The 26,043-nt window shown below is 37.8% G+C and overlaps 1 protein-coding gene across 10 annotated transcripts in view; it reads left to right on the forward strand.

Moving 5' to 3' along the window:
* Window positions 1–26,043, forward strand: part of dgkh (diacylglycerol kinase, eta) — a 107,665-nt gene that overhangs the window by 16,302 nt on the left and 65,320 nt on the right. For 5 of the 10 annotated variants that reach the window (XM_067443334.1, XM_067443337.1, XM_067443333.1 and 2 more), the window contains 3 exons: window positions 17,957–18,067; window positions 19,306–19,452; window positions 21,819–21,899. In XM_067443334.1, coding sequence (XP_067299435.1) covers window positions 17,957–18,067; window positions 19,306–19,452; window positions 21,819–21,899 — 339 coding nt within the window. Of the gene's footprint in view, window positions 1–17,956; window positions 18,068–19,305; window positions 19,453–21,818; window positions 21,900–26,043 lie in introns of those variants that run through there. The other 5 variants (XM_067443338.1, XM_067443344.1, XM_067443336.1 and 2 more) reach the window with 2 other exon arrangements.

The following is a 26,043-nucleotide window of genomic DNA, read 5'->3' on the forward strand; positions in this document are numbered from 1 at the left end:
GTTGACTAATATACTAAAGCACATGTAAATTACAGGTTTGTAATTTTAACTGTAGTTTGTTATTTGAGATTACATTTAAATATTTACAAAAAAAATATTTATAATATTTTAAATGTACTAAATATCAACTTCATAATTACAAATATGTAATAATTAATTACAAATATAAATACATGACATAGAAGTTTCAATAGAAACAACATTCAAATATATTCTAGTTTACCATAAATGCATGTTAATCGATTCAGCTGTACAATTTAACCATATTCCATATTTATACTGACAAGCGGGTGTTTTTTACCATGCAAAATTAAGCATAGTATATATCCTATCCTATCCTATCCTATCCTATCCTATCCTATCCTATCCTATCCTATCCTATCCTATCCTATCCTATCCTATCCGGTATCCTATCCGGTATCCTATCCTATCCTATCCTATCCTATCCTATCCTATCTGGTATCCTATCCTATCCTATCTGGTATCCTATCCTATCCTATCCTATCCTATCCTATCCTATCCTATCCTATCCTATCCTATCCTATCCTGTCCTATCCTATCCTATCCTATCCTATCCTATCCTATCCTATCCTATCCTATCCTATCCTATCCTATCCTATCCTGTCCTGTCCTGTCCTGTCCTGTCCTATCCTATCCTATCCTATCCTATCCTATCCTATCCTATCCTATCCTATCCGGTATCCTATCCGGTATCCTATCCTATCCTATCCTATCCTATCCTATCTGGTATCCTATCCTATCCTATCTGGTATCCTATCCTATCCTATCCTATCCTATCCTATCCTATCCTATCCTATCCTATCCTATCCTGTCCTATCCTATCCTATCCTATCCTATCCTATCCTATCCTATCCTATCCTATCCTATCCTATCCTATCCTATCCTATCCTATCCTATCCTGTCCTGTCCTATCCTATCCTATCCTATCCTATCCTATCCTATCCTATCCTATCCTATCCTATCCTATCCTATCCTATCCGGTATCCTATACTGTATCCTATACTGTATCCTATCCTATCCTATCCTATCCTATCCTATCCGGTATCCTATACTGTATCCTATCCGGTATCCTATCCTGTATCCTATCCTATCCTATCCTATCCTATCCTATCCTATCCTATCCTATCCTATCCTATCCTATCCTATCCTATCCTATCCTGTATCCTATCCTATCCTATCCTATCCTATCCTATCCTATCCTATCCTATCCTATCCTATCCTATCCTATCCTATCCTATCCTATCCTATCCTATCCTGTATCCTATCCTATAAATTTTGTTCTTTTTATACTGCATGTTATTTTTATCCCATCAATCAATTAATCAAAAGAATAATCAACAGGTCAAATTAATAATATCTTAAAAAATATATTAATAAATTAATAAAAAAGGGTTACTCTTGCACCCTTTCTTTGTAGTTAATTTGGTTGTATAGTGTTGTTGACACCATCTATAGATGCCTCATTGGCAACTGTTTCTATGGGTCACTATATGTTGATATACTATAAATGCAGTGCAGCGCTTCTGGTTCAGTATTGGCCGCATGCGTGTGATTCTAATGAAGGAGTCAGCCAATAGTGAAAGCGGCAGTAGACTGACACAGAAGAGAAGAAATTGTTGAATAAAGATGTTATTTTTGGGGTTGTTTTATTATTATTATTATTATTTTGAGGGGGGGGGGGTATTTTTGGGACTATTTTAACGATGTCTTTACTACCTTTCTGGGCCTTGTAAGTGCTGGTTGCGTTGCAATCTATGTGGGGTCAGAGAGCGCTTTGATTTCATCAAAAATATCTTAATTTGTGTTCTGAAGATGAACGAAGGTCTTACAGGTTTGGAACGACACAAGGGTGAGTAATTAATGACAAAAATAATCCTTTAATTAACAATTAACCCTTTGAGCTCTCAATTGCTGAGCGACAATAGAATTCATTTGTGAATATGACCAAAATGTGATGTAGCATTTGAATTTTGGCTTGGATTGCATGTGACCATCTGACCCTGAGCACTATTGTACATTGACAGACAAAAGGGCTTGTTCGGCATTGGCATTCCATACATATGTATCATTCCTGTTTCCACAAGATTGTGAGTGAAGAATTATGAATCAATAACCCTTGGAGGAGACTAAAGACAGGCATATTCTTCAGCTCATTAAGCCCTAATTCGTATTCTCGTGGTAATTGGCTCTTGCTTTGTATATTTCCCGTCTCAGATGACCTTGATTAACAGTGGCTGATTGACTGGTTTGTTTTCTCAATGACCCACTCACTCAGCCCATCATACACAGCATTCATTCTTTCAATAGATGCTCATAATAGGGCTACTTGTAGACTGAATGCAAAATGCATGTTGGTCCAGGGTGACTCCAAAGCTGTGGGTTTGGAGGAAACAGGGCGGCATTCACGATCATTAGCTGTCTCTAAAGAAGGCAGGCAGTGTGTGGGGAGGGTGTGAGGGGTCTGGACAGCTTTGAAAATGGGTTTTAATGATGGTCCCCTCCTCCCCCTCTCCTGCTGACTGTGTAGCAGCGATTCACTCTCCGTCAGCCGCTTCCCCTCCCTTCGCCTGACCGTCCTGACCAGTGTAATTGTTACCTTGTGCTCTGCCTCCTCTGTACACAATGACTCTGTGTCGTTAGAGATGAGAAAATTATGTGCCAACAACTGACAAGGTGTAATTGCTGGGCCAGTTTAAGCTGTGCTGCAAAGTTTCTGTGAAAGTGGTATTTTTAACTTGGAGCACCATGTTCGTGATAACTCAGTGTGCTATTTGTGCTTATTAAAGATTCACTTTTTTCACATTTTGAGGTCTTCAATACCAATGATTCTTGTGTTTTTTAATCTTTAGGCCACAAATGAAGAGTTTTGATTTATTTATTTTTTGTATTGGCCACATTTTCTGGATAGATAAATCTCAGAATTGCCTTGTTTTGTAATGGAAATGTGCTGCTTTTGCCAAAAAAAAAAAAAAAAAAAAAAAAAATTCATTATTGATTCACCCTCATGACATTCCAAACCAATACATTTTCTGTGAAAAACAAAAGAAGAACTTTTGAAGAACCTCACTCAGATTTTTCTGACCTCACTAATTTTCACTCAGAAATCCCTAGTAGATTTCACACATGTCAACTAACACTCATTACTCTCATAGAGTATTACTAGAATATTAGTAGGCTGTATATGCTTAAAGGCACAGTATGTAATTTTCACCACTAGAGGTTGTTTATTTAAAAAAGAAAAAGGCGTACACTGTAAAAATAAATAAATGTTGGTTTAACTTTAAAAAGCAAGTAACCTGGTTGCCTTAAAAATTTGAGTTTATTGAAATTAAACATTTGAGTTGAAGCAATGAAGAAAATTGTTTTAATAAATAGAAATCTTGTATCTGAACCACATAATTTTTTTTTGATAAATCATGAAAATAGCACAATTTGGCATGTTTCACTGCATCGCACACACAGTTACCCAATGATGCTTAGAAGATATTTGAATAATATTTGAGTAAAGGTTGTAAATTCTCAAAAATGTTCATTGCATTAACTCAATTTTTTTATTTCAATGAACTCAAAATTTTAAGGCAACCAGGTAACTTATTTTTTAAAATATTTTATTTTTAACAGTGTAGCTTCAAGACGCCTTGATTTCATGGGTCATGGGAGTTGTTGTTTTCCCCTCTACAGTCGGTGGAAAAGAATCCGACAGGACTTGGGTATAAATCATATTCATGGATGAGCTAATGTATTAAAGATTTATTAACGTTACTGTATTAAGAAACACTGTGGGGCTGAAAACTGTTTGACTGGAACAAGGCTGCTAGAGCAATTGCTATTGAGAGACAAGCGCACACTTTAAAAATGCCGCAGCCAGGCGCTTCCACTTCTCCCGCTCATGTGTTTGTGGGGTAGCGCAGCACAGTTTTATCATATTAGATAAATTTGAGTGTGTTGAAAGTTGTGCTATAATGCTACTCTGTGAGTCGCTCAGCGGCTACTATGAGACACTTGTAGCACACTGCAGATATTAGGCATGGTAAATCTAGAAAATGAGTTTTAAACAATAAGACTAACTGTGTTGAGCTATAAGAAATATTAGTTGATGAATGTATCCAAACAGTTGCTCAGCTGTCTAATAAAACATATAATATATAAGGCATCTTTGGTGGGTAACGCAGGTATGATGTAATTGATAGGTGATGCACAGATACGGCCCATATCCTGGTTAAAATGCTTATTTCTCTGCATTTAAACATTCTTGGAAACATTTGGAAAAATGCAAGTACAATAAATAAATAAATAAATAAATAAATAAATAACATTGTTCAAGTGGTTTTTGGATATTCCAAAAATCCTACATATAGTGCCTTTAATATCTATATTAACACAGTATTTTGACTTATATTTGACTTAACAGTAGCTTGATAATGGGAGCATCTTCAGTCTTTTTTTCTGGGTTTGATGCATTGGCCATTAGAAGATGCCTGAGGGTAAGCACTGAAAAGCTGTGCCCATCCAAGTCCAACTTCCTGGTAGATTTGTGCATGTGTAGACTCTGCCATAAGATGCCCCGCAGGTCTTGTGATCTGTCTAGAGAAATGATAAATATCACCACAGATGCCATAGCCTGATACATTCATGCATTTTAAACAGAGACTGGGGGGCTGTTTACACAACTGCTTTGAAATAAAAACTGATTTAAAAAAAAAAAAAAAAAAAAAGATATTAAAAGTTTTGGTTGTTCATTTACACGACAACGCCATTTTGGAGACCTGAAAATATGAATGTTTGTTTAACGGGTTTCACAGTGGACGTTTTTGAAAACTATACTAATATTATCACAGTGTAAAATACAAAAACGTGCATTTGTGAATAATATGGTCTATCAGAGGTGCCTAAAGAGGACATGGTGGTGGGAAAAATATGAAACTTTTCGCTCGCAAAACTTTGTGTTTCTCAGAGAAACGTGTTTGCTTGCAAAACTTTTGCACTCGCGCGAAAACAACTCAAAAGGTTTCCTGCTTCCTTCTTCCCTGAGCCTTTAAAGGGTTAGTTCACCCAAAAAGGAAATTGATGTCATTATTGACTCACCCTAATGTCGTTTCACACTCGTAAGACCTCCATTCATCTTCAGAACACAGTTTAAGATATTTTATATTTAGTCCGAGAGCTTATGAAAGTTTATGCACACTTTACTGTCCATGTCCAGAAAGGGAATAAAAACATCATCAAAGTAGTCCTTGTGACATCAGTTAGTTAATTAGAATCTCTTGAAGAATCGGAAATACATTTTCATACATTCTCAAATAAAGATTCAAACGGTCATGAGTCAGCGTATTGATTCATGATTCAGATCGCGTGTCAAACTGCCAAACTGCTGAAATCACGTGACACTGGCGATCCGAATCATGAATCAATACGCTGATTCATGGCCGTTTGAATCTTTATTTAAGGTTTGAAAACAAACGCGGAAGAGAAGACTGATGCTGAATAAAGTCATAGTTTTTTTGTTAAATTAATTACTAAACTAAATTAACTATATCAACTAAATTATCTGACAACATTGTCGCTATATGACAATTGAAATGCTAAATGAAAATCACTGTTTTCTCCAGAGCGGTTGTACAGGCGAATCAAATTCTGTTGCATTATTTTCCTGTAAACACTGTAAAGCTGCTTTAAAACAATTGACATTGTAAAAAGCGCTACATGAATAAAGCTGACAGAAGGGCTTTATCAACTCCCCAGAGCTGTGTGGATCACTTTTATAATGAATGGATACACTTTTTTGGGCTTCAAATTTTGGCCATTATAAAGCTTGGAAGAGCCAGGATTTTTTTTTTTTTTATGTAACTGTGATTGTGTTCGTCTGAAAGAAGAATGGCATATTCACCTTGGATGGCTTGAGGGTGAGTAAATCATAGGGTCACCCTAAAGGTGAAGTGTTAAAAAATACAAGTTTGCCAGCAAGTAAACGATTTGTAGGTTGATTCCTTCAAAAGTATAAACACTGTGGGTTTTGTGTTGCTTAAAAGCATTGGTCTGTTTGTTTGATCATCGCGACCAGCTTAACACTGCAACATAAACTGCTTTTCCACCATTGGGCCAAACTGTTTTCATTGCTTAAACATTCCATTCTGTGCCGATCTGGCCCAGTAAGATCAGATTCATTTGTCCACTGTGGTACTCATAACACAGCTCATTGGAATGTAATACACATGTGTTTGTGTTGTGTTTGCGTGCTTCTAGTAAACACAGAAACTGGCGAACAGCTGTCTTTCGAATCAGCTTTGACCGCGACTCTGGAAGACTTGGAGTTAAGCTTTTCTCTGAGAAAAGAACAAAAAACGGCACTGAAGTCATTCTTAAGAAGGGAAGATGTGTTCGGAGTTTTGTGATCGGATACGACGAATGTTTAATCTGTCAACAAGCTCTGTTTCACCTTCGTTGCTCTGGTTGGTGTAGCGCTATCCTATTGCGTGCAGAGGGAGTTTGAACCGTTTATCAACAACCGTTTATCCCACCCCTCAGATTGAACCCTGTCAATGGTGAGTTTCCAGACAATCTTGATGTGGGTCTGGCTTGTCAGGCTACAAATGACCTCATTTAAAAATAAACCTGTAGCCCAACTGAATTACATAACAATTAGGTTATCCATCTCATAGTGAAAACTCTCTATAGCCTACAAACATTTTATTAACAGTAGAAGTGAAATCTTATTGTAGTTTTTAAATATGTGTGCCGTCTTGCGTACCAACCAAGCTCAAGAAGAAATATGACTTCCTTAACGTTCTTAGAGCTGTTAGTGGCTTCAAGGCAAGCATCTTTAGTACGTAGTGGAACACCCTTTTGCTGTTATGGCCTGCTGCAAACAAGATAAATAACCAGACACCAGCTTCTGGCAGTGTTTCTGAGGAATCATAGCCCATTCATCATGAGCAATGGACTTCAGTTCAGTAATATTCTTGGGTTTGCGTGCTGCAACCACCTTCTTCCCTTCTTCAAATCCCACCAGAAATTTTCTAAGGGGTTCAAGTCAGGTGACTGTGATGGCCACTGTGGAATCCTCCAGGACTTCTTCTGCAACCAAGTCTTGGTGGAATTTGAGGTATGCTTGGGGTCACTGCCCTGTTGGAAGGTCCACGCTTCAGCTTCCTCACTTACGGCATGACGTTTTCTCCTAGGATTTCCTGATACTTCAATGATTTACTCTGCAAGCTGAAACCTCAGTGTCTGTTGCCACCAAGTCTTGCTGCAGGTCTTTTGCAGTCACTCGAGGGTTTTGGTTGCAGCCATTGATAACTTCCTTTTTCTTCTCCCGTCCAGCTAGTGTAACCACTGTTCCTTTAACTTGCAAACTATGCTTCCAACGGTGTGTCTAGGAACATTTAGTGCCTTCGCTATCTGTTTGTATCCTGTTCCTTGTTTGTGAAGGGCAATGATATCTTCTCTTAACTTTTTGGACCATTCTTTGGCCTTCTTTTAATGGGCCATATTTCTAACATGCATTTAGACAAGACAGTCAACAAACCTGCAACCAAAAAACTAGGCAGCTGACTTGTTGCCTCGCTACCTTGTCAGGCAATAACTGCCATAGTCAGTGTTTGTGCACAAAGGTAACGTTACCTCACAAAACTGATTTCAGATAGACTTCTGAGAAATTGTAACAGTTTAATTATCTACTGCAAAATAAAGCGAGCTTTGGTGAGAACTACACAAATATTTAATTACAGAAATGACACACGTTGGTCAAAAACATACATTTACACACAGTACGACCAGCAACCGCAACTCTCGGATGCCATCTTTTTTTTCTTGGTAGTTCAATTCACCATTCGCGGCAAGTTTGATTGACAGGCGCTCTGACCAATCACAACACCGATATTATGTCAACCCCCCCAGCCACCTGTTGCTATCCGCCATTTGTCCGACAAGCAAACCACAACGCTTAGTAGACTGATGTCGTTTTTAACGTGAACAATCGTAAACATGTGCTCGTATGGGACTTGTAACGCAGACAGCAGGTATCCAGAAATGCTTGGCGATGTACAGTTTCATCCGTTCCCGAAACCTGCCCAAAATCCTCATCTGTCATTTCAGACAATGCTCTACATAAACTTCATGTCTGACTTGTGTCATACAAGTCTAGCTTGCTGGTACAGTAATTTATACTACAGTAATTTACATGGTTCATCATATTTGGTATTTATATCCTTATTTACAAAGCGTGAAAAACAACACACCTAGTGACAGAAGATGGGTTTCCGTTTTCGGTTCTCCTTCGCCACTACAACAGCTGTTAAGTGCTGACAATGGTGTCCTTTTTCTGCCACTGTTGTGGCAGGCTTGTGGAGGACTGGCCTGTCATACTGGAAATATTTGGGCTTTAAAGAGGTCCATGGTATAGATAAGACCAACTGCATGAGCACAGAAACCTGTGGAGCTAACCACACATTATGTCCTTACCTTGCAGCACACTTAATAATGTTACGGTTGTTAGCTAACGCTAGCTAGGATAACTGAATATGATGGTATATATTATCTTTAGTGAGCAGACAGTTATATACCCAGCTTGCTTTACGGGAACACTGTTGCTCCTTAATGTTGTTATCCTCTGTCTCAATCGCGTGATAAGGGTTGTTCAGTTTTACTCTGTGACTTGTAGCCTATAGCTACAATCTTTTTTGTTTTGTTTATTTCATTTCAAGTCATGTTCACATCCTGAAAAAATCCCTTAAATGCATATAGCAAACATTTCTGTCTGCTTTGGTCTGAAATCAACATGTAATTTTTCCAGAAATTGTTCACTATTTCCCCAGGGAGTGCACGAATTGACAGTGGGAGAGCCATTGCGGGTATCGAACGCTTGTCGGACATATAGCAACAGTAACTAAGGGGGCGGGTCTTTGCGAAAGGGTGAATTGTCAACGAATGAAATGCATAGGATTGTGGGATATCAAAGGCAGTGAAGGGTACATTTATGCTGCTTTCAGAAATCAATCAGATAACAGTAAATATCTCAGGTGGCAGGATGTGAAGCTAACATTTAATTCAGACGCCTTGATGCCTTTCTACCTTAGAATGTGTCCTGCGAAGGCAGCATTTTCCAAATATTTCAGATATTTCATGTGTTCTAGCTCAAGCTACTAATGAAGCCCTTGATAAGTTGCAACAGGTGTGCTTGAGACAATACCTGTTCTGCAGATTTGTGCTGTTGTGAGGGATTCTATTCACGGGGTTGAATCATTTTGAGACTGCATAAGTCATTACAAGTTGCATTTGGGAAACCACAAAGTTATTTTTTGCAAAAGCTAAACGCTTTTGTTTGATTTGTTCATTGCAAACAGCTGAAAGTCTGTACATTTTGCCAATAAACCTGATTTGCAATGGGGGTTGAATCATTTTTATTACAACAAAGCATCTTTGTTCTGATTGGCTGTTATCTTAAAGGGATTCAAAAATTTAAATTCTGACATTTACTCATCCTCAAGTTGGTCTGCTCCTGTATAGCCCTATTCGGACTGGATTAGTTTAACATGGGGACGTGGGGGTAAAGTAATTATTACCAGAGGTTCTCGGTGATTTTAGTCCCGTCCGAATGTGCCATCTCGGTAATCATTACGGACAATGTCAGTAAAGATTTTACCTTCTGGAAAAAGGTCTGGAAAAAAGACCTCTGGTAATACTAATCCCTTTCGAATAGACCTGCTGTAAAAATGTGTGGTAAAATTCCGTCATTTCCTGTTTAAAAGTTAAAAAAAACCGCATTTTGCGACCTTGGAGGCGCTTGAAGCATTCGGTTGCGTTGTAGGTGGTGGGACAAATCTGTGGAAAATGTCCAGTATTTTCCGCATATCATTTAAAGCAAAAAGAAGATCAAAAGCACTTATTAGAGGCACAACACATTTTAGCTCTGTCTATTACCAACATAATCCAATCAGAATCACTAGACTGGACCTAACTATTTATTAAAACACACATATATATTAGAGACGGAGTTCAGACTGGCGCTCAGGTTGTGTGTTTGCTCACGTGATAACGGTAACGTCATAGGCACATAACGTCAAGGAGGTGTGTAAAGCGAGTTACCCCTCCCACTTCAGCTAGTTTTACTGAGATGTCTTATCCCGTGCGAATTATCCATTAATATTACAGACGTCCTGAGGTAAAATTACTTTACCCCCATGTCCCCATGTTAATCTAATCCCGTCCGAATAGGGCTTATGAGTTTCTTTGTTCTGTTGAACACATAAGAAGACATTTTCTGGTCCCCATTGACTTCCATATTAAGAAAACAAAATACTATGAAAGTTAATGGTTGGCCAGCAGCTGTTTAGTAAATAATAACAGAATTTTTATGTTTGGCTGAACTACCCCGTTAAGCTCTCGGGAGTTTTCCCTAACTGGCTTTGAAGAGATGCTGAAGAAGGGAATGTGTTTTATGGCCTTGAATTATTCTACTTGTAGATGAATGGAGGAGTTCATTTGAAGCCCCACTGAAAGGAACACATGTTGCTGAAAGCATCTTTTTACAAGGTCGAAGCACCCTGCAAGAGGTGAAAACTAATACTATTAACATTCCTGTTGAAATTGAAATAAAGCTCTAATAAAATGTGAATATAATATTATTAAATTTGAAATGTGTATGTGTGTAGCTGATTCAAATGTTGCAGACATGGGGTAGAGAGCAAAGCACAGAGGCTGGATATCCTCACTCAGGATGTCCGTCTGTTATATCACTCACTTTCTGGAGAAACCTCTCAGAAAAAAAGCAGCGAACATTGTTTGGGCTTCTGTTGTGTGTGTGTGTGTGTGTGTGTGTGTGTGTGTGTGTGTGTGTGTGTGTGTGTGTGTGTGTGTGTGTGCGCATCATGATATGGTGTGTGGTTACAGTGAGTCGTGGTTGAGTTGCCACTGGTGTGTGTGTGTGTGTGTGTGTGTGTGTGTGTGTGTGTGTGTGTGTGTGTGTGTGTGTGTGTGTGTGTGTGTTGGTGATGTTGAGAGAGGTGTGGGTGTACAGTGCACCGCAGTGGGGTTAGTCATGTATGTCTGGCACTGAGCCGTTCTCCCTCTTACAGTTTCGTGAAGAAACAGTCTATTAATAGATCGCTTCTTATCCCACTTGGCAACAGGAAGGGAACTGAAGACAAGAAAAAAGGAACGAAGTGGCCGAAAGACACTAACAAAAGAGGAACTAAGCAAAGCATTGCATTTTCATTTTATTATGCAACAGTTCAAAGAAGTCCCTGATGCTTACCTTGCGTGTACTTGATCAAAAATATAGACATTGTGGAATAGTATTACAATTTAAAATAACAGTTAGTTGTTTTAATATATTTTAAAATTAAATCTATTCCTGGGATGCATTGTTGAATTTTCAGCATCATTACTCCAGTCTTCAGTGTCACATGATCTTTCAGAAATCATTCTGATATGATGATTTGCAGCTCAAGAAACATGTTATTATTATATTGAAAACATGATGAATAAAATATTAATGTCTTTAAAAATACTGACTAAAATAATTGTATTCATCTTACTTCCACCTTACTTTACCTACTTTCACATAAATTCATGTCTGCATTTACATTCATATTCTTGACAGACACTGTCTTACCAAAGTGATTTATGAGAAAGTGGCACTAAATTAGATAAACACAGTCCTCACATTCATCTGATGTGTTATCCTGAGTGAGTGTGATGTCTTAAAGGCACAGTACAGCCAGAAATGAAAAGTCATGAGTTACTCACCCTAATGTCCTTACAAACGTGTATGAGATTGATAATATGCAGAATTGACACCGTTCTTTTCCATGTAATGAAATGGAACGGTGACATTTTGTGTTATGAATTTGGACCCACATTTTAAAATTTGGGTGAACTATCCCTTTAAGATCATTTCATACAGCGCATTTTCATACACCACATTCAACACCTTTGCGTTGATATTGTTAACTAAAACTATTAAAAAGCATTTTTGATGATTGAAATAAAAGTGAAATAAAATAACATAAATATTAGATTAAAAATGTAAAAGATTAATTCACTTCTGGCAAGATGGGATTTAAATGAAATGTATGCGGAAAACAAGGATGGAATCGAGGAATCCAGTCATAAAAACTGTATTTATAACACAGAATTTCACAGAATTTGTCAAATTTTGGATAAATAAATCAAAAGTAGCCAAGTACATTTAAACTAAAACATGATATATTAAACCTCAAAAAGAATATTAAAATATGAATCCAGTTCTGCACGTCTGTGAATTAATGTTTTGTAGACTTCCATTTGAATACCAGAAAAACATACTAGCACACTTAACATCATAGTATTTTAAAATTACATAAATAAATAATACATTTTTATTTGTATGAATTCAATTAATTTCACATGCTTTTTGATTATTAACATTTAATTAAACCATTAAAATGGAATCCAGAAAAATGAGAACGGAAAACACAGAATGTATTAATAAAAATTAATAAAATGTATTTCATGGGTCCCTAAAAATGTAATTTTTGTTAAACTTTTAATAAATTATTAAATTGTATATGTTTCATGATTTTAATTAATTAGGCATGCTTTTTATTACTGCAATTTAATTTTAAAATGGAGTTCAGAAAAATGTATAGGGATTTTTTTAAATGAAATTTGGTAAAAATTAATAAAATAAATGAAATAAATTACTAAAATAAACTATGAAAAAGATCAAGCTACATTTTTTTTTAATAAAAATTACTTTATTTTAATAAAATGTAAACTAAAAATATGAAAATATTTCATATTTTAGTTTACTTTCCTGTAGCTCAACCAGTAGAGCGTGGCGCTAGCAACGGCCAAGGTCATGGGTTCGATTCCCAGGGAAAGTGACAATAATGATAAAATGTGTACATTGAATGCAATGTAAGTTGCTTTGGATAAAAGTCGCAGTGTTAAAAATAACACTGATCTCCAGCATAATTTCTTCCACCAGCTCAGCAGCCTATATGTAACCCATGGAATACAGCTGTAAAGTCTTGATGAATTGAGAAACATTTAGTAAATGAATCTGATGATGTTTCACACCCCAACAATACTGCAAGCGAGTCTAGAAGTACACTCCCTTTATAATCAGCACACTTATTATCAGTGTACACAGCATTGCTCATTAGTTATTATGGAAACATTCTAGTTTGCCACATGCAGTGCACACGTGACATAACCTATGGAGGACATTAGACCCCTCAGAATTGAGGAGGACCGTCATGTATTATCCAATAGCACATTAAATGTCACACAGGTATATTTAGTAAAGGCAGAGCGAGTTCAGTGTTTTGTATCCGAGCAGAGGGGGTGCTTTAACAGCCACGTAGTGTCACTGAGTGCGCTGGCGGATGGATTCGCTGTTTAAGTTGACACAGCTGTGCACCAGGATGTCAGATCGAACCCTGCGTCTCTGTTTGTAATTCTCCCCTCAGAGAGCATATTTCCTCTGCTATAAATAGCTGCCCTCCCATATATGCCTGTGGATTTGTGTTTTTTTTTTTTCTTCTTCCATGTTCCTGCTATATTTGTAGATGAATGGACAGGAAGGAGCATGACTGCTTGCAGGTCTATGGCCCTTGTTTATTGTCGGTTGGGGTTGGGATGATGTGAAATGACAGTATGGCCAGTGTAGGCGACTGGTTGACAGGATGACCCTCGGCGTTGGCCCCCATCTCTCTCCGACTGCCTTCCTCTCGCCCCGCCATGTCAAAACCTCCGGCCCATGCAGGGACCAAACCGCATGCGCTGCCTTTGAAAACTGCATCGGGCCGTCTGGAATGTCACTTTCACAGGAGACCGAGTCGGTTATCCGGCTTTGCAAAATTGATGATCTCGAGGAAAGTTTCGCTTAGAGGGTTTAAAGACGTCGATCTCAGGTTTGAGATCTTGCGCCTTTCCTTTCATTGCTTCGGTGAGTTTGGTGGCACTCTGCAGGAAGGGATCTTTTGAGTAATCGGCTTCCTTTCTTGTGTGCCATTTGCCTTGTCTTTCCCCTCCCAAGCATGAAAGTGGCGTTGAAGCGCACTTGATCTTGGCAAGGCTTCTTGTTCCTTCCTCTGGCAGTGGCAATGTGCACATGTCCCTGTGGACATCCAGAGCTGATATCGAGTTTCAAATTCTGCTTCCTTTACACTTATGTTAAGCCTCATACACCGCCGCTTTGTTTGGTACATTATAACGTGGTTTACATAGCTGGGATGTGACTGGATGGTGTGTGTGTGTAGGAAGAGCTCATATTTAAGGTCATAATTTAGCTTGCTTGACCAGCTAGTTAGACAGAGGACTGTTTTATTGCCCAGTCTGTTTCATGTCACTCAGTCAGCTCTGGTAGGGATATAGCCAAAGGAAACGGCAAAAAAAAGCAGAAAACATTTGCTTTTGACAAAAGAGGAGCATGCCTTACGTTATTCAAATCGAATCAAAATGATTTGATTCGAGTAAATACATTTCGTTTTGTCAGTGTCAATGCATTTTGTGCACTACTTTTACACATTCACCAAAAAGTAACACGTTTACTTTTCACCAAAGGCTTTGATTCTGTCAAACCTTGCCTCCCTGTCTTACTATATCTACTGCCTACATAGAACAGAATGCTAACTTAAATTGAACTATATAAATTACCTGTGAAATGCTCTATATAGGGAGCAACCAATCAATTCAAAAGTGTTTGGCTTTAAAGGGGTACTTCAGCGCTGGGAAGATGAATCTGTATTTAAACTGGGTCATCAATGCAGTAAAAATGTGAAATTATTTTTGAATTTGGTGTCTTCTAGACTGAGAAAAGACAGAAAATGTATTTTTGTCCCATGGGGATGAAAGACTACAATTCCCAGAATGCTTCGTTGCCCTGTGAGGCCATTCCCAACACCACCAACTTCATTACTGTGACTGAGTTAGAGAAGACACTACAATTAAAAACTGAACGTGTCTGTTCAATATAATGAGTGAGTCACCGCGCGAGTGTCACAGCACTGAGCACTAACTGCAGGAGTGATGAGAGCTGAGGTAATTGCGACTACATTCGCGGCATACATTCACAACGCCAGTTCATGCCTTTGCAAGCTTAACTTTCATAGAAATGAATTTGAGAAGTTAAAAGACTTACATTGCTCACCATAGCTCCGTTTAAATGATCCTGTCTGCAAGCTGAGCTCTCCCTGCCAGTTGAGTGTGATCTCCATCCCCCATGCGCAGATTCAAAACATGCGGAAATAGCTCCCTCTGCTGGCTGTAGTCTTTAGCCTCTGGGCAAACATTCCTCCTATGATGCAAAAATCGTCATTTTGCATCATAGGAGGAATTTTTCCAGAAATAAAATGCATAAATCTCTTGTCTCAGGGAGATATGAGGGGGGAAAGCACAATAATTTGAATATTCTCCAGGGTTTCTACTGATACAAAGCCATATGCTAATCGCTGAAGTAACCCTTTAACATGCTGCTAAGCTAATGCAACATTACTTTAATAAACATTTAACAGCGCACAGTAATATTGGGTAAATAGTCCCAAATACCTTACTTTTAGGCAATTTCTACTTGTATTGAACTATTTGTATCGCTATGTTGTGGTTTTTAATAAATCATAAGGCCAGAAACACATGTATACATAACATTTCAACTCAACCATGATCTCTTGGCCAGTGAAGGGCACTAATGAATGAATTGCGTGCTGACCATAGACTTTAAAAAAAGATGGACGACACCTCTTCACTACCTTCCATTGTATAAAAGTGAAGCCGCAATGTCTGATTATGGCGCGGATATCTTATGCTAATTTGGGACCTGCGTCTGCACAGAAGAGAGCAGGAAACAGAGCCGCGATATTAAAACCCTGCAGTATCAGTTATAACTCATTATGTCGGTGTGAAATAAACAGTTATGGAAATGTAAAAATTAAAGCTAAAGCTCCAATCTCCTCCCGAAAATCACGGAAAAAGTCTGTTGGTGCCTCAGTGACAATTGACTCAGCTGTCAATCATAATGTCACACGTTTTTTTATAGCATCAAATAACTAACAAAAAACTTATTTTTAAAAAACAATCACTTGAACTTACATCAGCATGACAAAAAGGACCTAAAATAAAAGTGTAATTTGATTGTGTAGTTTGTCTCAAGTCCCATTAGAATACATGGATGGGGCGGTTTTGATGAGCTATACTGGGACCAGCCACCGAGTGCGATTGGACGTGTGCGGCACGCTTGGTGCTGACACATAATCCACAAAGTTGGTCTTGCACGGCATATAACCAAATGCAAGTACGTCCTAATCCTGTGTGTCCACGAAAGTGTTTTTTTTTCCCCCCTGTGACCAGTGTATTTTTCCAATAATTTTCAGTGGGAGCGCCAAGTTTTTTAAACGGCAGGAGCAGGGAGGAAACGGCAGGAGCTTTCTCTTATGAATGGGAGAAAGTGCAATCCCCAATACTGAATTAACCCCAACTTCTAAATGAAAGAGCCAATTGTTGATTGGTAAAGTTATCGTGTCACTGCAGCTGCTGTTAGAAGCTCCGGTTGCTATAGAAACAGGCAGTGTTCTGAGAAGGACGCAGTATCTTTTTTCACGCTGAATGATGCAGTTTGTCATGATTTGAGCGTTTTAAAATAAAATGTACGAGGCGGTTGTTGTCAGGTGTCACTGGTGATTTTAAATATGAAATTTAATTGGTTTCTGGTTGACTTTCAATCAGCTAAAAAAAAAAAAAAAAAAAAAACGCTCTGAAACTGATTCTACTGATAGACTGTACACTCTGTGTCATTTTAGTTATAATTGTGGTGTGGATGACCCTATTCTAATATAATTGGAACGATTATTAAATTTATCAGTTACTACAGTTGTGTGAACGGGCCTTTATCCCCTTAAGTGTCACCCCCCTTTTTGAAAATATACATGAAAATTCACTACCCAAACTTAAATGGTTGCAATTCAAGAATGCTTTGGAATATAGACATAAGTTTGGTCTCATTTTAAAGAAGACAGTCAGCAGAGTATTGCTCAAGTATCACTTCAAAAAATGTAAGTATAAAAAAGTTATGGAAGTTTAAATGTACTGTAAATCAAATATACGGTAGTAGATATTTCATATTTAATATAAAATATATATGTTACAAAATAATGTGTACTCTAAAATTACTATCAAATCAAAGCCATATGTCTAATCAATTTGTGTTCCAAATTTGAAGTTGATATCACAAAAAATGAAGTTCCCATGAGATTTTGTTTAGGCGTTGTACCAAAAATAGCCACCGGGTGTCATTGAAATTCCATTGATTTTTTTTAATGCAATTTCCTGTGTCAAATGTATATATTTTTTTGTAAATATCACAAAACAGTTTGCAGATATAGAACCGTGAGACTAAGACCTTTCCGACGATATGTGTTTTGTCAAGATTAGAAAAGGTTTTTATTATAAATTAAATAAATATGTTAAATAAATATGAAACATGACAACGCCACTTGGGGAGGAGCCCGCTAGAATAATTTAGAGCACCGTTTCCATGGTAACGCAAGGTCCGATTTCAAATCGGTTTACACAGGATGAATCTTGAGTTTGTAAGCTTTCGAATGATATATGGTTTGTCAACATTATATCAGGATAAATATAGGATATATTGTTTTAAACATGCAGTGGCAAATGGGCCCACCAGTGGGCCAGTGACACTTGATTGTTTTAATTAGTTTGCTGCTAGCATGATGTTAAGCTAACAGCATGATTTTCCAATAAGCAATAAGTAGATAAGCACAAATTTTTATTGAAGTGGTCCAGTTTAATTAGATTGAAGTGTCTTAGCTTTGGAACAATAAAAAAGTCAAGGTTTTGAAACAGAGCTAATGTGTTCATCGCTACTGTTGATATTGTGCTGTGTGTAGATGTTTAAATTGTTTCTGACTTTTTATTAAACCTCTCTCTTTTTTTGCAGACGAGTGTGAAGGAGGGGCTGCTCCTGAAACAGACAAGCTCGTTCCAGCGATGGAAAAAACGCTATTTCAAATTGCGGGGACGCACACTCTACTACGCCAAGGATGCCAAGGTGAGTTTAGCACCACAGAGAGCTAGTGTTCGATTATATCCTGATACTGATTCTATACACCCACTACACTGTAAAAAATTACAGCCTTTAATTACCACCTTAAAGGATTAGTTCACTTCAAAATGAAAATGTCCTGATCCTTTACTCACCCCCATGCCATCCAAGATGTTCATGTCTTTCTTTCTTCAGTCGAAAAGAAAACTTTTTAGGATTTTTCTCCACACAATGTACTTAAATTGAAACCAAAATGTTGAAGGTCCAAATCAATGCAGTTTCAAAACATTTTTTTTAAACTTAAATTGCTCATCTTGCGCTGCTCTGCAACACACAACGGACTGCACAATCACATTGTAAAGGGCACGTAGAAGTACCGCCCTGTACCACCAAAGCGCCACCAAGTACCGCCACCAAGTACCGCCAAAGCGCTCATGCGAAGACTAGTACAAACGTCCTTTAGCAATAAAAGGTTAAACAATGATGTTGGACGATTCTGAAGTTGTAGATAGAGTTTTTTGAGGGTTTTGTAATAGCCTTAGCACATTTGCTTGGTGCGGTACTTCGCCTACGTGACCTTTCCGATTAGATTACGTAATACGTGGCCATCGCAGAGCAGCACAAGATGAGCAATTTAGGTAAAAAAAAGTATATAAATGTTTATTTTCTTCTTGAAAAGTACAGATAGTTTCGCTATTCCTCGACTGGGATCGTGCAGAGCGTCTGAAGCCCTTCGAAACACTTTGAAGCTGAATTGATTTGACCCTTTAGCATTTTGGTTGCCATAGAAGACCATTGTGTGTAGAAAAATCCTGTAATGTTTTCCTCAAAAACTGTATTCCTTTTCAACTGAAGAAAGAAAGATAGGGGTGAGTAAATTATCAGGGAATGTTCATTTTAAAGTGAACTATTCCTTTAAAAACAGTAAAATCATAGCACTTTTTAATTGTATTTCATTCCTGATGAAGAAAATCCAGTTGTCAAAAACATTTCCATGACGATGATAACATTTTTTACAGTGTACAGTAAAGCCCCCTACAAGCCCTATCTGTACTCTGTACACCCTACAGAGTGATCTAAGGTAAGGGGGTAGTAAAATTTGCTTGACCTTGGTTCCCCCAGGACCCGGGCATGCCTGTGCTGAGAGGGGCTAAAGAGCTGCACATGGGCACTTGCATTGCACCTTCTGCCATGCCTTTAATGTCACTGTGTGTGTGTGTGTGTGTGTGGTTGCACTATGACAGGCGGGTGGCGTTTTGGCCCGCTGGCAGTATCGAGTCTCTCGTAGCCGCGTGTGCTGGAGGGTGCTTTCCGTCTGCTGGACTGGTGCCCGCCGTCCGCCGCCCACTCTTGGCCCCAGTGGATCGGAGGAAGGCTTGGTGGCAATTCGGGTCAGCAACAACAGCGACCCCCTCTTAATCTATCTAGCCTCCATCAATGACATTGCCGACCGCCCATCACCCTGCCTGGCATTGTTCGGGATGCCTGTTCTCCTCATTGGACGAGAACAGTTTAGCTGTGGAACAACTAAAGCGACATCGCATCATTTCCGCATCTGCTTGTCTGCTTCGGCTTCTGAAGAGGAGAGTCCAGGAGACGTGCCTTGTATGTCATTGGCCGTGTCTGAGGGGAGATGTTTTACCCACCAGTGTGTCTCTGTGCCTTCATCATGAAGACGCTTAAATCGAGCCTTGCATTGAGTGTGTTTGCCTTCATTCGTTTGTTCTCTGCTCATTCAGCTGCATTTCCTATGGTTATGGATGAAGGGCTCTATGAAATTAGTGTAATTTTTTTGAGTTTTGATTTTTTAAATTACATTTTAATAATGAAAATCATGTCTAATTAAATTTATTATACAATAAAAAAACAGCAATTTATTAATAGTTTAACTGTTAATGACTGTTAGTCTCTGGTCAAAAATAGTGCCCTACCTATGATTAATTATTTTTCCAAATTTTATTTTTTTATTTTATTTTAATTTGAATGGATACATACATTTGAATTAACAAAAAGCATGTCTAATCAACTGAATTCATAAAACTTTACCAATGTTAACAATAATATGGCCCTATAAAGTTTTTTTATATTTTCAAAAACATTTTTTACAGTAAAAATTTTAAATGGAAGAAAAATTCTGGTATTCCTTCAAGTTAATGTTTTAATAATGTATTATTTTTCTTCTTCATATTATTATTATTACTTTTAGAAGTACATTATACTATACAGTAGTAATATATTTCTGTCACAATTTCTTAAAAATCAAACTTTTATTTTGATGGGTTATCATAACTGTGTGTATGACGATAGTTTAAATCAAATGAAATTGTGAAATGCTGCTGAACTGACTCTCAGAGCAGCTCCGCAGATGAAGTTCACGTGTTCATTTCCTCATATAGTGAGAGAGCAGACGCTGAAAACACCATGAGCGTCAGTAGACAAAACTGCACCGCTCATTTACATACATACATAGATTCTTGATATTTAAATAGCAGTCTTTTTGCTCTAATATTCACATACATTAGTCCATACTGAGATTTGACTAGGTGTGCAGCTCTACTTTTGATGCATTCATCCAAAATTTGCCAAATTCCGTGAATGACTTTCGCGATTCCGTCCACGTTTTCCGCATTGCAGAAATCACCTATGGGTGGCATTCAGGCATTGCATCCGTGATCTGATCTGAATCCTGACAGAAAGAGAGAGTGCTTAAAAATCGCCAGCTATGCAGCTGCAATGCCATGATGCAAGCTAGCGCTTCCTGCATACCTCCTGAATGACATGGAGAACACTAGCGCATGATGGCAGAGAGCTGAGAGTGACGCCACAGACCTCACAGGCAGAGACGAGGTGGCTGATCTCACTGCTGTGCTCAGACAAGGGGATTTTGTTTGTACTGGCATTGCACTCGGGTCTGTGACAGATTTGGCAAAGCCAACGCAGAGGCCTGCACTTCATGCTGTAGAGTGGCCAAGCCTACAGATCATAAATAGGATGTCACGCTGTTTACACCGCCTGAGTATACAACCAGCATTTACTCAAATATCTGCCATTTTACTGAATAATCTGAGCTTTTTATTTGTGTCCAAGTTGCAAGGGAGAGAGAAAATAATAGATGAAGTGCCTTTAATATCTAAAAACAGCAAATGCAATGCAATAGTAGATTACATTTTCATCCTGATTGATAAAAAGACAATATAATAAAATATGTTTGCCCATTCTCTCCAGTCCTAATTACGACTGCAGAAAAGGAGATGTATCTTTGACAAAAGTTTTGCTTGCAGTAGTTTCTGACATCTTGGTTCCCGCTGAAAGTGGTGTATGACATTAATTCTCTGGCCTTTAGTTCTTGCTCTCTGCGCTGATAGAGGAGGTCATGATGCACCCAGCTGTCTGCGATCCATATTAAACTCATATAGCATACATGCATGTCAGTGCATAGGATAAGGCATGGATAGGCAACGTTGGTCCTGGAGTGCCACTGTCCTGCAAGTGTTTAGCCCCAACCCTGCAGCCTTAGTAATTTTGAAGACATTGATTAGCTTGTTCAGGCGTCTTTGATTAGGGTTGGAGCTGAGCTCTGCAGGACAACCGTTACCCATCTCTGGGATAATGAATAAGCTCATTTTTGTGTCATTTCAGTAGAACCGTATTCAGTACCTATGTGCATAAGATGTTTGTTTTCTTAGACATTGTCAAGGAAAGCTAATGCTGTGATTGTCCATTTTTAATAATCTCCTCTTTCTCCTCCTGTTCACAGTCTCTTATTTTTGATGAAGTGGATCTTTCAGATGCTAGTGTTGCCGAATCAAGCACAAAGAATGTCAACAACAGTTTCACGGTAAGCGGCCATTTCCATGCCTTATGTCAACACAGGGGAATATCCACAATATACCAAAAATAGACAGTATATTAGATGTGTAATACTGGCTATTCTGCCAGATGCTACAGGCAAACATACTGTTGCAGTTAAAAAAGTTAAATTCAATTCTGTGAATTGCTTAAATCTGTCCCTTTCAGTGAATCAAGCCAAAATTCAAATGTAACTATTCCTAAAATCCATTTGAATCAGAGCAGATTTATAAACTGTATGTGTATATGTATCTGTATGTGTAAATATGAATATGTGTATATATATATATATATATATATATATATATATATATATATATATATATACATACAGTATATATTGATGTAAGTTGTGATTAATCGATTTGCAGCACTAAGCTATACATATAAAAAAACTGTATAAGTGGGGCAAAAAAGTATTTAGTCAGCCACCAATTCTTCCACTTAAAAAGATGAGAGAGGCCTGTAATTTACATCATAGTTACTCTTCCACTATGAAAGACAGAATGAGAAAAAAATATTCAGAAAATCACATTGTCTGATTATTAAAGAATCTTTTTGCAAATTATGGTGGAAAATCAGTATTTGGTCAATAACAAAAGTTTATCTCAATGTTTTGTTATATACCCTTTGTTGGCAATGACAGAGGTCAGACGTATTCTGTAAGTCACCACAAGGTTTTTACACACTGTTGCTGGTAGTATGGCCCCTTCCTCCTTGCAGATCTCCTTCTAGAGCAATGATGTTTTGAGGCTGTCGCTGGGCAACACAGATTTTCAACTCCCTCCAAAGATTTTCTATGGCATTGAGATCTGGAGACTGGCTAAGCCACTCCAGGACCATGAAATGCTTCTTACAAAGCCACTCCTTTGTTGCCCAGGCGGTGTGTTTGGGATCATTGTCACGCTGAAAGACCCAGCCATGTTTCATCTTCAATGCCCTTGCTGATGGAAGGAGGTTTTTACTCAAAATCTCACAATACATGGTCCCATTCATTATTTCCTTTACACCGATCAGTCGTCCTGGTCCCTTTGCAGAAAAAAGCCCCTTTTCCACCCCAATGCTTCACAGTAGGTATGGTGCAACTCAGAATTCTTTCTCCTCCAAACACGAGAAGTTGAGTTTTTACCAAAAAATGTCTGGCACTGCAGGATTTGAGTCTCTGGTGGCGTAGTTTGCTACTTATGGTAGCCTTTGTTACTTTGGTCCCAGCTCTCTATGGGTCATTTACTAGGTCTTTTATACTGATAATAAATTCAAACAGGTGCCATTGATACAGGTAACGAGTGGAAGGCAGAGAAGAAGATTAGAGAAGTTTTTACAGGTCTATGAGAGAAATCTTGCTTTTTTTGTAGGTGACCAAATACTAATTTTCCACCATAATTTGCAGATAAATTCTTTAAAAATCAGACAATGTGATTTCCTGGATTTTCCCCCTTCTGTCTCTTATAGTTGAAATGTACCTATGATGAAAATTATAGGTCTCCCTCATCCTTTTAAGGGGGAGAACTTGCACAATTGTTTGCTGACTAAATACTTGATTACTATGGACCTTTTTTAACATTGTAATTCAATTTCAATTTTCAGTTATTGATTTTTTTTTACAATGATTTTTCCCAGAACAATAACTTCTGTTTCTGAAAACGCAGAAATCTGAAAAGGTCCTTTGTTAGAAAATATTATTAATAAAAGTGACTTATTTTCTACACTGTGAAAAGAGCAGATGTTGCCTAAGGGAAGACTTGCCATGGTTTTCCATGCTATGGCATCTGTGTGTGTGTTTGTGAGCAAGTAAACAAGTGTCATCAGCTGAGATCAAACGGGACGAGGAGCAGCGACTGTGGTCATGTCTTTCTAAAAACTACAGGCCAGCTCCCCAGGCACAGCTATAAAAAGAAACAGCGGAGGACTAAGAAAGCTCTGAGGAGAACGAGGGGTTATTCTTAGCAACAGAGATTTTAGTGCTCCACTGAGCATGCTTTGGATGATTTGATCGCAGGCATATTGTTCAACAGTGGGCCGGGCGAGCGGAGCCGTGTGGACGCGTGTGTAACGCACGTGCTCTGAAGTAGTTGCTGTGCTCCGCCTGGTTTAACAAATGCTTTTTCCCCTCAGAAAAAAAAGAAATCGCCCACTGCCAGGAAAAACAACAGATGCTCATTATATATATAAATTATTGAGAGGCCCATGTTGAGGCTTTTTTTTTAGAAATAAAGTGCGTGTTCTTGTTCAGCAGGGCGATCTGCTGATTTCAGAAATACATTACACACTTCTGAGCATCGAAAGCCCACTCGAAACCTGTTTGAAAACATTATTTTTCTGATTCTGTGGTGCAGAAATGGCATACTTGACTTGGGGAGAATTTGTTCTGTGGTGGCTAATCGTCCTCCTGAGGCTCTTGAAGGTTTACCCACAGGAGAATTATATTCCTCTTTCATGTCACTGGAGTTCTCCATAATGTTTTGCTGAAGTAGCAACAGATGTGTCTACTAAAATTCTGTAATAGAAATAAAAAATGTCACAAAGGAGACGTTTGTTATTGATGTTATTGATATAAAGTAATATAATATAATGTTTTAAGCTATAAAATTAATACATATAGGATATCTTTTATTTTATTTTATTTTATTTTATTTTATTTTATTTTATTTTATTTTATTTTATTTTATTTTATTTTATTTTATTTTATTTTATTTTATTTTATTTTATTTTATTTTATTTTATTTTATTTTATTTTATTTTATTTTATTTTATTTTATTATACACTGCCCAGCCCAAAAAAAAGTGTCTGTTTAGATTTAAATAGCAAAATTGCTTAAAAGGATAGTTGACCCAAAAATGAAAATTTTATGTTTATCTGCTTACCCCCAGTGCATCTGATGTAGATGTAGGTGCGTTTGTTTCTTCAGTAGAACACAAATGAAGATTTGTAACTCCAACCGTTGTTCGTATAATGCATGTCAATGTTGTGTTTTTCTATGAGAGCCACTATGAGAGTAAAAAACACATAGACATATGAATCTATTTTAGACCCTGTGGCTTGTGGGGACACTTTGATGTCTTAAGACACAAAAGAAAACGATCAGTTTCTGCAAGAAACCGATCAGTATTTGTGTTATTTTTACCTCATATCAGACGAATCTCATCTAGTGTTCCCAACACCATTACTTCCACCAGAGAAGGTCGAAACCTGGCGCAATCATACATTTATATAGATAGATAGATAGATAGATAGATAGATAGATAGATAGATAGATAGATAGATAGATAGATAGATAGATAGATAGATAGATAGATAGATAGATAGATAGATAGATAGATAGATAGATAGATAGATAGATAGATAGATAGATTTTCGGGTTTTGACCTTCTCCGGCGGAAGTAATGGCGATGGGAACACTAGATGAGATTCGTCTGATATGAGGTAAAAAAATAAAACGAATACTGGTTTTGTTTCATATCTTAAAACATCAATGTATCGCCACGAGCCACAGGGTTTAATATGCATTCGTTTGTCTGTGTGTTTTTTACTTTCATAGTGGCTCTTATAGAAAAACACCCCATTGACATACGAGCAACAGTTGGAGTTAAAAATCTTCATTTGTGTTTTACTGAAGAAACAAATGCACCTACATCTTGGATGCCCTGGGGGTAAGCAGATGAACATTACATTTTCATTTTTTTGGGTGAGCTAACCCTTCAATGAGTCAATGATTGGATCAATATTGCAGTGATTTTTGTGTTTCTAGCGTGTTATATGTTTGGCAACAGTTTTTTTTAACCCTAACTGATGGAGTGTGTAGCTTTTAATTTCTTAAACAACAATGTAGGACACATCATGACAATATTCCAGGATGACAAAGATACATAAGGCTAAATTTGTGAAAGAATGTTTGGGAGGAAACATGATGAATTATTTTTCACAGATGAATTGGCTCCTTATATTCATTGAAAGTCTTTGGGATGTGTTGGATGATACTTTACAGATTATTTGTATAGATTATACTCTTACTTTTTCAATAACTGTCTCCTTTCTGACTATTTTTAGTCTCAACATCACAACATGTATTTCCATCAAGAGGCGCATCAATTGTTGGTCAAGATCTTGTATTGACAATGCAAGAGTCAAAAAC

The sequence above is a fragment of the Pseudorasbora parva genome, chromosome 5 (genome assembly GCF_024679245.1).
Source record: "Pseudorasbora parva isolate DD20220531a chromosome 5, ASM2467924v1, whole genome shotgun sequence".
NCBI classification, from domain to species: domain Eukaryota; kingdom Metazoa; phylum Chordata; class Actinopteri; order Cypriniformes; family Gobionidae; genus Pseudorasbora; species Pseudorasbora parva.